The following is a 13,173-nucleotide window of genomic DNA, read 5'->3' on the forward strand; positions in this document are numbered from 1 at the left end:
TGTAGGGTTATGATACGGGAATATGTTACTCCATCGTGTGTGTCACAATGGGTCAAAAATTGTGAGACCACAGCTCTGAATTTGACTATTGTAAACACTCTCAAAATGCCAGCATTTCCAGAATAAATTACCTAAATATGTTACTTCCTAATCCCCCACCCTTCAGCAGTTGCTCTAAAAGGCTGTTTTATTCTTGTTGTATGATTTGAAAACTACTGGCAAGGTAATTTGAGTAGGGGAGAAAGTTCAACTTTATTCTAATTTTATAGTATATACTATTTAACAAATTAATCCTTAAAGGGAAAGCCTGAGAAGGGAAATGCCAAGAAATAGACTATGTAAGTGATAACAAAATAATAAACAAAATCATTTTCATCAATAATGAAAACTTAGTATACTCCTTTAAGCATGTAAATGCTCATTAAAGTGGGTCCAAGTGATAGGAGTTTAAGAAGTCAGAATGTGAGGATGTCAGGTTAGGTTGTTAAAAATTGAGAGTAAAAGCAATTGTTTTAAATTATATTTCTTTAGAGTACTGATACAGTTGTGAATGCTGTACATGTGTCAATAGAGAGTCCTTCGGTCTTTAAAAAAATGTTATGAGCTGGTATACTTTTAAGTATACCTGTGAGGCAGCACACATTTTTGTTGGGTTGTTACCCAACTTCTTCTTACTGGTGTTCTACCATCTTTTATATTACACGTTATTAAACAATAAAGGCAGTATGGCAGAAAATAGACCACACTCCAAATTGCTGATGTGATGATTTTGATTTACTTAAAACTACAAGAAAATGGTTTCATTTGATGATAAGATTCCAAAATTTTTCTTACATGAATTTTTTATACTAAATATTAAAATCAGCAATGTAATAGAGATCTTTCTTTAGATGTCAAAGTTAAAGTAAATATTCACAGATAATAGTTATCAGTATTAAAGTTGTAACTCTTAGGCAGAGATAGACTGTGAATTTTAGGTCATACCAGCTCAAAGTCATCCTTGAATTAGCATATACATATTTCATGATAACATTTTATTTAAACGTTAATAGGATACAAAGCAGCAAGGTAGTTTTCACAATAGAAATTCAGTTTTCTTACAGTACACAATTCTAACCTAATTTTTATAGTAAAAGCTTAGAAAAAAGCCAGAATGTCTTGTACATTTGACATTCTTGAAAATAACATCTATTTTATATTGACTATGTTTGTCGGGATCCAGATTTTCCTTTCTAGTTCAGTGCTGTTTTGATACGTGCCATTAAAGTAACAAAGCTGTATCTTCAGTATTTTCCTGTCTCACATCTAGTTCAACAAGTTTTGCCTAGAAATGTGGATAAAAATTGAACATTGTTTTACCAGCTGCCGGCAAAAAGGTTTATCATACCATTTGTTCAAATTATACTAGCCTTGAATTTGATACCTGAGTATGAATCATTAGAATAGCCAATGAGTTGCAGTTTTGAAACCAATCTTTGGCCAAATGGATATGTCAGAAAAGAAATTTATTCTCTCAGGTTGGAAGATTGAATATTTTATAGAGCTATAATTTAATATTAGGGTAACTTTTCTTTGTGTTTTAAAGTATTTTCTTATTTAACAAAAAGAAATGAAATACTCTGTGTCTGTTAACTATAGTGATTTAATTAGAGATGATAGCTGATTTTTGTTGTTGTCTATTCAGTCAGGGCCAGTGAAGAACAGACTTTAATATCCACTTTCTCTTTTTTTGTTGATGTTAAAACATCATTTTGTATACTGTTATAATTTTCTATAATGCATTTATTTCCATCATTTTAAATCTCTCTCTAGTTTGAGGCTTATACAGGTGATTTCTGTCCCTCAATCTGTAACAGCATTGAGATTCATGTGTTCTTATGTTTGGTCTTTTCTGCATTGAAGAAAGACTCATTTATATTTTATTATAAGATAAACCAGCAGGCCACATGATTAGATATAAAAACCTTGATTAGTAATCACTGACTAAGTTCCAAATAAAATTGGAGCATTAGTTTAATTATATCTCTACACCTCTTGAGTCCTTTAAATTTGTCTTTGTGTTTTTTGAACAAACTTTCAACTGGTAGAAAATACTGTGTAAATTCACACTAATGTCTTGGAATATCTAAATGCCAGACTGGTCATTCAGGTTTTGGTATGATTACAAATCTAACATTTACACAGCTAACTTGATTAAAAGTATGTTAGTCTCTCCTTTCTTCATTTTCTCCTGACCACTGTTTCACTGTATATTGGAGCTCTCTGGCCTTTTATAATTGCTCCATTCCTTTCATCTTTACTTTAAAGCCAAATCCTATTATTTTGCCTTCCATATTAATCTTTCCTTTAGTGGTCTATTTATAGTAGGACAGTTAAGAAAGAAATGACAGCATTATTAGCAAGAGCAGTCTTGAAAATGTTCTATATAAAATGTTTGATATATGTAGATTGTATACCTTATGCAAATACATAGGTGGCCTGGTTGATGTCCTTTGGGTTTCCTCCAGGAAATCATTGGTCATGATCAGTAGTAGCTTTTTTTGAAAAGCTGCTGAACTGTTTTTTCAAGGGAAATCCCATCTGGAATCTCAGTATTAAAATAGGAGATGCTGTGTTTGCAGATTCAGGGTAGAGGTAACATAGGATATGTCTCTGGTAGGCTAGAGCCTTAGCTCAGCCACCCATTTCTTTTCCCTTCCCTTCTCCTTCTCCTTTAATAACTTTTGGGGCATAACACTTTTTAAATTAATTTTAGTCCTATCACCCTTTTTTCTTCTCCATCTATAAATTATTCTGTTTTAAAGGAGGTAAACTTGTGGCCGCCTTTACTATAATTATAATGCATTTGTTTGCTTTTTTGTTTGTTTTAATGAAATGACATTTTTGCCAGTGAACTGTCCCATACCCCCACACTGGGAAATTCTGCCTCAAAGGAAAAAACCTACACTAAGTAACCTACATGTTAAACAACAAAACAAACAACCGTAAATATCCTAAAGTGTATACCCAGTGAAATATTTAACAAATACTACCTCAAATAAGTTTTGAAAATTTATTGTTATCTTCCCAGCTCATCCCTCTTTTGGAGATAGCCAATGCATGTTAGCATTTTGATGGTTCTGAGAAGCTTGCAGTAAAGAAATCTGATTATGTTTACCCCATTTGAACTCTTCCCCTTTTGCCCCCATTTAGAATATAGCCTTCTCAGCCTATTATTGAACACTAGTTCCTTGGGATATACTTTGGAAAATGGTACAGAACCATTTTGAACATCATATTTTATTTTATTTTTTTCTAGAAAATGCTGTTTCAAATATAACTGTTTCAGAATTATAACATTTTATATGGGTTTTTCCCCATTTTTGCCGGTTCAAAAGCAGCTAGTCAAGATTTAAGATGAAAATTGAATAGGATCCTGCCATGCTTAAAAAATTAGAATAACATTAAAGTATTCTGAAAGATTATGTTTTCCTGACTTTATTTTTTTACATAAATTAGGTTAGGAAGGATATGAATAAATTATTATTTGGGGATCTTTTATTTTAACATAGATTTAGGGTTCTTTTGTTTTTGAGATAGAGTCTTGATTTGTCATCCAAACTGGAGTGCACTGCGTGATCTTGGCTCACTGCAACTCTGTCTCCTGGGTTCAAGCAATTCTTGTGCCTCAGCCTCCCAAGTAGCTGGGACTACAGGCACGTGCCACCATGCCTGGATAATTTTTATATTTTTAGTAGAGACAGGATTTTGCCATGTTGGCCAGGCTGTTATCGAACTCCTGACCTCACATGATTTGCCTGCCTCAGCCTCCCAAAGTGCTGAGATTTTAGGAATGAATCACCATGCCTGGCTGATTTAGGGTTCTTTATTAAAATATTAACTTAGAATTTTTAATGTAGTGATATTTTTATTTCTAGGAAAACAAGATTATTTTTTGTGTTTGGTAATTTTGACAATGAAACGAAAGTAGTGAACTACCTACCCAAAATTGCTGGTACATCAGTCTACCTACTGAGTAGATGGCCAGTTAGGGTGGATTTCTTTAAGACCTCTGGTTTGTGAAGTGAAAACATACAGGCATTTTATTGGGCATATTGAGTTTTATTTATAAACACTAAAATTTTGAAACCTTTTTATATAGTAGATTCATTTAGTTCTTGATTTAGGGTACAATAGAAAAAGAGCATTTAGATCTTAGAATTATTCAGAACTGAATTTGATTTGAATCCTGGCTCTGCCATACTGGTAGTGTTACTTTGAGTAGTTATTTAATATTTATTCATATATTTATCAAGTAATAACTGTATGCTAGCAGTGGGGTAAGATGGTAAGGGGAGGGTGAAGATGTAACGTCTCTTTTTAAAGAATTCAGAGGCTATTGACATTCAGTCCAGCTTCTCTGAATTTGTTATCTTGTTGGCGAAATTGGAGGTGGGAGAATACCCAAGATGGTACTTAGAGAAACAATATGTGTTCAATAAGAATTAGGCTGTGTATTTTTTATTCATATATTTAATGATAGGCCCACTCAGAGACATAAAACTATGGATTAAATGCCTTCTTTGTTGGGGGACCATGATGCCTTAAGAGATTTAAGTTGTCTAGTAAAATTCATTCATTCAGTCAAATTTTCATGGAGCTCCTGTGAAATTCAGGAATTTTCCTGGCACCAGAGGTGCTTACCACATTTCTAGAATTTGAGGTCCTGGTGCCATTACCTTGTGCTTTTGTTCTTGGTTTTAATTTTTGATTAAGCCTTAAAGGTTGTCAAACTCCAGAAAAATTACTTGTGTTATGAAAATACTTGCTTATCTGTTACTGGAACACACATGTCATTTGGAATCACAGTCACCATCTAGAGCAGGGAATCTGTGAAAGTTTTTTGTAAAAGGCTTTATTTGCGTCTTTATGGGCCATTCCAACTCTGTTGCAGCTACTCATCTCTGCCGTTGTAATGTGAAAGCAGCTATAGACAATACCTAAATGAAAGAATGTGGCTGTGTTCCAGTAAAATTTTATTTGGAATACTGGAACTTGAATTTCTTAGAATTCTTACACCACAAAATGTTCTTTTTGTTTTGAATTTTTAAAATTTCAGACATTTAAAAGTGTAAAAGCTGTGGTTCGATCATACAAAACCAGTGACCAAACTGATTAGGCCCATGGGTCATAGTTTGCTGATCTGTTATCTAGGGCATAATCTGTAAATTGGCTACAATTGTTGGATAGTAATTGCCAGGCATTTAAGTGAATGGTTTTTAGTAAGGATTGCATGTATCAGGGTTTGTGTTCTGCCCCTTTTTTCTCATCCAGCTTTGCTTTTATGCATTAAGTATGCTTGAGTAGTGGGAAACTAATAGGAAAAACTAAGGTGATCCCCCCACCCCCATCCAGTTAAGCATTTGAGGGGCATCTTGTAAAGGCTAATTACTCTAGGATTTTTCATCCACTTCATGTCATATTCTATAAATGTGATGATCAGATAATATGTACAAGGTCTTCTCTACTTGGAATTTTAATGTTTACACAAAAGGAAGTTTTATCTTTTAAATAAAGTGTGTGTAAATAATATATTAACATCTCTTAAGCACTACTGAACACTATTTTTGGTCTTGAAACATGGTTTTATACTGACTGTGATAATTTTGTACATTAAAACTGTCATTTAAAAATCTGTTGCCTTGTTTTCTGTAGACACCAGAGAAGAAACAATCGGAATCATCCAGGGGAAGAAAGAGAAAAGCAGAAAACCAGAATGAAAGTAGTCAGGGTAAGCCCACAATATCTTCCTTTAGAACCTAGTAGACACAATTAATTGTTTCATTTTTAACCAATTGATATTGTAATCGTAAATAATAATATGAAGTTGTAAATCTTGGTGTATATACAGGTAGTTAGTGTATAATTACTGCCTTTAGGCTTTTCAGCATTGCCCTTATTGTTTTCATTTGGGTCCTAGAAAGACAAGTATCATGTCCAAATCTGGCAAGCATTAACTTAACAATTTTTCATATTTCATTTTTTGTGTGTATTGTATTAAAATGTCTTGTTTTTGAATTAATAAACTTTGATCTCACTTTAATAGAACTATTCAAACTTGCTTCCCCCTTTTATTAAAAAAAAAGGCTATAAAAAGAATTATGAGAGACTCTAGTTAAAGCATTATCTTTTTTTCCATGCCTCTTCTTCATCCTTTCTTACATACCTACCTTTTGGGATATGAACTAAGAAATTTATTTTAATTAGACTAAATCTCTTATAATGAATAACAAAATAGTACTCTCATTTAGTTTGAGCACTCAAAACTAAATATAATAAATTGGGCTCTTAAATCATGTATAATGATGACTTTATACATAATGTTACATGTGTTGGAGCCAATCTTTAGCCATAAGATCTATGGCTGTGAACCCATGACTTACTGATTTATATAGGGCACTGGAAGCAAGGAATATATTTATAGCAACTGTCTTTGTGGAAGGAAAGGGTAAGTCATTTTAGGGCCTTTTCTTAGGTGTATTGTATTTTGTATCTCAGTTTACACTGAGCTTTTTTTGGTCTTAGTGTAGCTCCCCCAAGTTGTAGTTAGTGGACTTGAAGCTTTATTTATTGTAAAGACAGAATTTTGGTAGTTTCATCTGTTCTAAAAACTCAGAAACAAGGCCCTAAATAAGATGAGGCTTCTGGGTTGGTTGCGCCATATTTTTTTCTTTGCAGTCTGTCATTTATAGAGTTGTCTGATTATCTTTGTTTTTAAAATGGTTGCCTAAATTGGTTTTTCTTGTTTCACCTTCCTCACTTATATTTGCTCTAGAGAGTCTGGCTTTCAGTGTTTTTTCCCCCTTCCTTTGGAGTAAACTTGACTTCAAGTCCAAAGCAGACCTCTCCTCTCATCTTATGCAGGGCTCCCCAACTTCCCGGGCTGCCAGTCCTTGGCCTGTTAGGCACTGGGTTGTACAGCAGGAGATGAGCAGTGAGCCAGTGAGCATTACCACCTGAGTTCTGCCTCCTATTAGATCAGCAGCAGCATTAGATTCTTATGGGAGTGTGAACCCTATTGTGAACTGCACACGCAAGGGATCCAGGTTATGCACTCCTTTATGAGAATCTAATGCCTGAAGATCTGAGGTGGAACAGTTTCAACCCAAAACCATCTCCCCAACCTCCCACAGTCTGTGGATAAATTATCTTACATGAAACTGGTCCCTGGTGCCAAAAAGGTGGGGAGCCACTGATCTTATGAACCCGATTGCTCATGTATCCATTCCAAAACTAGTTATGACCAACATAGGTACTATTGCCTTAAAAAAAATCAGGCCATCCTCTAGGTGGATAGTGTCAGAAATTTGAAAAAAGAAAAAAAAATCAGGCCTACCTTTGAAACTGGAAATGGAGTTAACTTCTTAAACATGCAGCCTGTATGGAGAAGGGATAATACCTGAACAAAATTGGATTTCTGATAAGGGGACAACAGGACCTGGGAGCGGAAGTTGTATAGGAGTCAGCTTCCTCTGAAGTTACAGGTGCTACCTAGGGCAAAGGATGTTAACAGAACAAAATTTTAATTCAGTTAAGGAAAAAGAATTGGGGAAATAGTTTCTGGAGTAGGCAACGAAAACCGTCTGTCTTCATTAAAAGATGGCAGCTCTTTACAATCTACAGAGAAATTATTATAAGTAGAAGGGAAATCCCTTTAGTATAAGACCTTTACAGTCATCTCTGGCCTCTAAATCTGTGCAAAACTAAATCGGTGCAAAACTAACGTTCAGAATTTCTAGGTAGCATTGACAGTCCTGAATACTTGTTTAGTTTTTAAAAATTTCCTCCCCATGTAGTTCCAAAAAGGAATTTAAAGTTGTTGAACTTCTAAGAATATTGTTTGTTCACCTCAGTAATGCCTGGCACATAGTAACCACTTAAGAAATATTTGTTGAATAAATAAATGAGTGCATGAAATAAGTCAGCCATGAGTTGATAAATATATGTATGTTTATATTAAGCAAAGCTTTTGACTTTGTGATGTCACTAGTTGTAACTTGAAGAAATAGTGTATTCTATATAGTTCCAGCCGAGGATGGCTACCTCTCCCCCAGGAAAACATCTCTAAACATCGTATTTCTTAGCAAGTTCTTAATTTAAAACTTACAGGACTGATGAAGAGTCCATTTTAGAGCAAAATAGGTAATTAAAAAATGGTGTGATCTCTAATGAGCTGGTTTACTTTGTCAGTATGGTCATATATGAGCAGTATTTAAAATCTAGTTTTTAAAAAACTTTAATTTGGGAATGCTTTTTAGAAAATTAAAATGCATTTTACAAAATAGCATTCCTATTGAAGCATATTACTGTCAGTTTGACAGGAATCATGTTAGAGTTTGTATAACTAAAGCTGCTTTATCATTGTTTACAGATAAAAGCTAGTTTGTCAGTGATGAAGTTGCCACTTTTCTTATTTACTGATTTGCTTTTCTGAAATTCATAGTTATTGCGCAGTATTAATAATATAGTTTTAAAATAAAACAGGAGATCACTTACATCATTTATTTATATGATTCTCCAATAACTGGAACTTTTGAAAATTGGCATGTCTCTATTGAAATGTCATTTGATTTTCATATTTGTGAAATTGATAGTTGATGTCCTGCGGACTCTGAATATTTTTTTGATGCCCATCACTACCCTACTAACATCATGTGCTTCTTATATTTTAGGAAAAAGTATTGGGGGACGTGGCCACAAAATTAGCGACTATTTTGAAGTAAGTTCATTGAGGATTATCTCCAATGCTCACATTTGTTTATAATAACCTGTATGATAGGCAAAATAGGTATCATTGTTTCAGTTTACAGATGATGAAACTGAAGACTAGAAATGTAAATTAGCCTATATTGCAATTTTTTGAATTTTTATTGCAGTCAGACCTTGACAGTGACCTTGAGCAATAACGAAGCACTAGGCATAAATGGGTTAACCCATTTAAGGCAAATGCTAAATTAAAGAGTAAACAATAGAACTTGAAGTTTACTGGCTCTCTAATTCAGAATTTTTCTACTGTTAATACAGACTTCATCACATCACAGCAACATTTGAGCCCTGTCGATGGAGATTAAATGTTTGACAGAGGCTTGAATCTAACAGTGCATGAAAACAATACATTTAGATTCTTACCCAATCTGGAATGTTGCCTTGCTTCTGTAGAAGCAAGCAATAGAAACACTTTTGGCTACCAGTTTTAAATTTAAAAATTTCTAAACGTAATTATTAAAACAACAAACATAATCTACTCAACTGAAAAATATTTATATTTACTTGAGAGTTAGAGCAGAATTGGCTGATTAAGGGAAGGGCTGAATTAAAAAAATATATTTTTTTAATCCACCACTGCTTTCTTTCTTGGGTTTGTAAAATCTATGGTAAAGCAGTTGCTGACCTTGAGATATACCTAATGCTCTTTGGTTGAGGTCAGTCACTTCCTGATATCATTAATTAAGAACCTTTGCCAAAGGTAAGATCAATTCAAATAAACAAATGTCTCTTGAATGCCTACTATGTGCTGAATTTAATGCTAGGCTCTATTGATAAAATAAGGCAAAATCCCTTGCAGGAAGTTGTTTAATGAATATGCTAGAAAGTCCCCATCTGTGCTGTTCATATAAGTAAAGTAATTAAACAAGAAATAATGAAGTGGACAATTATCTACACCCCCAGACGAAGTCGGTAGCAGCAAGTTATTTTCTTTTCCCATCCTTCATATGGAAACAAGAAGTAGGAGAAAAGGTAGCTTATGGAACAGGTCAGCTGGCTTCTCTTCATTTGCAGCTAAGTCATGCACTTTGTACAGAGTTGATTTTTTAAAGATTTTGTGCTGTTAGAGGGAAGGGACCTGTTATAATTCTTTTTATATAATGCCAGGAACACTTGGATGTCTTGAGAACAATATTCTGTTTAAAATAGTTGATTATGTTCACTCATGTCTGTGTGTAAACATTTTTTAATTTCTTGGGACTAGGGACTGTATGGGTCAATAAACATTTGTAGGGTATCTGTGCAAAGATTTTGGGGGAAAACAAAATATGTTTATTGTTTTGAAGGAATTTATTTGAGTCAACCAAAATAACAGATTATAGTCAGAATATAGAGTAATAAGGATCTTTATAAAACAGTTTTGTTATATTCTTGTGATCAGTAGTCTCTCAGTCTTTTAGGACCTGGCTGTAGGTGACCTTAGTTTTTTTTTTTGTTCTGGACCCATTTAAATGACTACTTATGTTAAAATTACGTATATTTAGATTAATTCTTAATGTCATGTCTAAAATAACAACTATCTGAGCCTGCTTTAGTAAATAGTAATGTTTGCTTTTTCTTCTCAGTACCAGGGTGGAAATGGCTCAAGTCCAGTAAGAGGCATACCTCCTGCAATCCGTTCTCCTCAGAATTCACATTCACATTCCACTCCTTCCTCCTCTGTAAGTCATCTTTCAAGTTTTTCATGCATAGTCTTTTGGAAGTTATGTACATTGAATAAGTTTTATAATTTGTTGTTTTTATTGAGAACTTCTATATATAAATAAATTAGTGCTTATCTTTTAATACATTATTTCTGTGGCATGAGTTGAATCGTTTTAAATGATCTGATGCTATTGGAATTTTATTTCTGATAGTGAGCCTCTTAAAGATTTTCTAAATTAATTATATCCAAGAAGCATTGTTTCTGTAAGAGAATACCTTTTGAGTCTGTGGGACTAGCATGAGTACTATTGTATCAGTCTGTATTCAGTTGTTGATTCCTAATTTATAACTTTATTAAAGATTGAATTTCTTAACCCTTAAAATGATAGCATAATTTCTTTCTGGTGATAAAAGGCAGGGTATGTAGTTCAGCATAGGAAAAGAATCTTGGACTTGAAATTATCTTAAACTTTTTGGTTTATTCCTAACATTTTAGATACAGCTCTTTTATATGCATTGTTTTGCATATTGGATTTTGTTTTTTAATTTACTTTCATGGTTTGAAAGTTCAGTATCTAACTAGAAAAACAGTATTGGTATTCAGTAATGTAAAGATGAATTAAAGATTTTTAAAAATCAGAGTTTCACTTCTCTATTCAAGCACCTTATTTTATTTCTTGTGTCCCCTTCTTATCCTTGTCTTTAGATGTACTTGGTTGTGTCTTACTCATTTTGTACCTTGCAGGATGTCACATTGCCATGTATAAAGTAAGGCATAAGATTCAACAGTAACTTTAAGAGTTACAGTGATAGCATTGATAAAATATTATAATCTGCTTTCAGTGAGGTTTTTTTTTTAAACTAGTGACCAGATAAACCATGAAATTCATGAATAAATTGATATTAAACTACATATGGGCATGTATTATTGTCCCTAGTACTACATTTATTTTTTTGAACTATTATAATCAATTTTTAATATTTTTCAGAATAATTTATTTGGCTTTATTTTTTTTAATAATATGAAAGCATTAAGATTTCTTTTATGTCACTAGATGTAAGCTCCATGAGGGCGGGGAATATATTGTTGTATTTCTCAGTGGGGCTTATGTAGGAGGTACTTAATGAAAGCTTGTTGAATAAATGGTGATTAAAAGTTTTTAAAAGTCAGTTATGTTTCAATTCAGGTATTATTCTGTTAAAAACTTCTTCAGAGATGTTAAGAACTGTTGCTAATTAGAAACCTACTTTTTTTTCTTGCTAATGTAAAAATGTTAATTTTTTTAGGTTCGACCGAATAGCCCTTCTCCTACTGCATTAGCATTTGGGGACCACCCTATTATACAACCAAAGCAGTTATCCTTTAAAATTATTCAGGTAAATGATAATTAAAATGATTTTTCTATGGATTGTAAGAAACTGTTGACTAACTTACTAACAATTAAGATGTCTGTTGTTTGTTTTATATGAAGTCATAAAGCCAGAATTACACATCAAGAAAGATAACTTAACTAAACAAAAACAACAGAATTTGTAGGAAGGAGTGAGAAACTGAAACACACAATTTACTATCAGCTTTTAAAATGACTGTAACGTGTTGTTTTTACTGATTCTTTTAGAACTTAATATTCAAGTGTATGTAATTGATAGTTTGTGAAGGTGCGGTATTTGTTATAAGTGGACATCAAGCTTCTCATTTGACTATTTATATTTGCGTATATACATATATGTGACAAATTATATAAAAATTATTTGAATTGTTTGTATATTTTTTATACTTTTTTAGTTTGATGAATTTTGAGTACTAAGTTTTTCATTATAATTTTTTACATTTGACAGTTTCTGAATGGCACTTTCTCAGACTGGGGCTTGGGAGAGTAGGTAGATCTTACTCTTCAATAACCTCAGCTTGCAGCTGATTTCCATTAGACTTTATTTGTGAGGTCATGTCCAAACAGTGATCCTGAAGCTAGGATTACAAGTACATTCCTTTGAGCCACTGAGTAGATCATGAAAGGTTTTGCTGCATGAGCTGTCCGTCAAAGTACATGAAATTTTAGTTAGAAAGAGTAAGTTCAAGGGATCTGTTATACACCATGGGGGCTACAGTTAAGAATAATATTTTGTGTTTATGAAAATTACTACGAGAGTGGATTTTAAGTATTTGCACCACAAAAAATGATACATGTTAAATAACTTGATTTAGCCATTCCATGATGTATACATAGATCAAAACATCATGTTGTATGATAAATAGATACAATTTTTACTTACCAATTTAAAAAAGGTTTTGCAAAATTCAAAAGATCAACTAGAGGAATGGATAGAAGAAAGCAGTGGATGTATTGAATTGTAATGAGGAATGTCAATATTCTGAGTAATTGATCTTCTTTAGATGTTTCTTGGTAAGTCTGTAGCATTTATACACTTGAAGTTATTAAAACTGCACTAAAACTTTTTGAGATTCACTTTACATATACACACAAATATATTTCTCTTTGCCTTTTGAATTTGGAGTAAAATCTAGTTTTATGTTTCCTTGAAACAGCGTGTATAATAGAGATAATAAAATAGCTTCTTTTCGTTTAGACTGATCTCACAATGCTGAAATTAGCAGCATTAGAAAGTAATAAAATCCAGGACCTGGAAAAGAAGGAAGGACGTATAGATGATTTGCTCAGGGTAAGTAATGAGTCATAGGGGGAAAACATTGAATAAATTATT

General features: G+C 33.0%; 1 protein-coding gene across 3 annotated transcripts in view; it reads left to right on the plus strand.

Annotated features, from left to right (window-relative positions):
* The window catches only part of TLK1 (tousled like kinase 1), a 166,913-nt gene that overhangs the window by 93,703 nt on the left and 60,037 nt on the right, over nucleotides 1-13,173 (plus strand). For all 3 annotated transcript variants that reach the window (XM_078327412.1, XM_002749326.7, XM_008998727.5), the window contains 5 exons: nucleotides 5,695-5,770; nucleotides 8,712-8,758; nucleotides 10,371-10,466; nucleotides 11,737-11,826; nucleotides 13,039-13,131. In XM_078327412.1, coding sequence (XP_078183538.1) covers nucleotides 13,051-13,131 — 81 coding nt within the window. In that variant the 5' untranslated portion in view covers nucleotides 5,695-5,770; nucleotides 8,712-8,758; nucleotides 10,371-10,466; nucleotides 11,737-11,826; nucleotides 13,039-13,050. The remainder of the gene's footprint in view (nucleotides 1-5,694; nucleotides 5,771-8,711; nucleotides 8,759-10,370; nucleotides 10,467-11,736; nucleotides 11,827-13,038; nucleotides 13,132-13,173) is intronic.

This window comes from Callithrix jacchus, chromosome 6 (genome assembly GCF_049354715.1).
Source record: "Callithrix jacchus isolate 240 chromosome 6, calJac240_pri, whole genome shotgun sequence".
NCBI classification, from domain to species: Eukaryota; Metazoa; Chordata; class Mammalia; order Primates; family Cebidae; genus Callithrix; species Callithrix jacchus.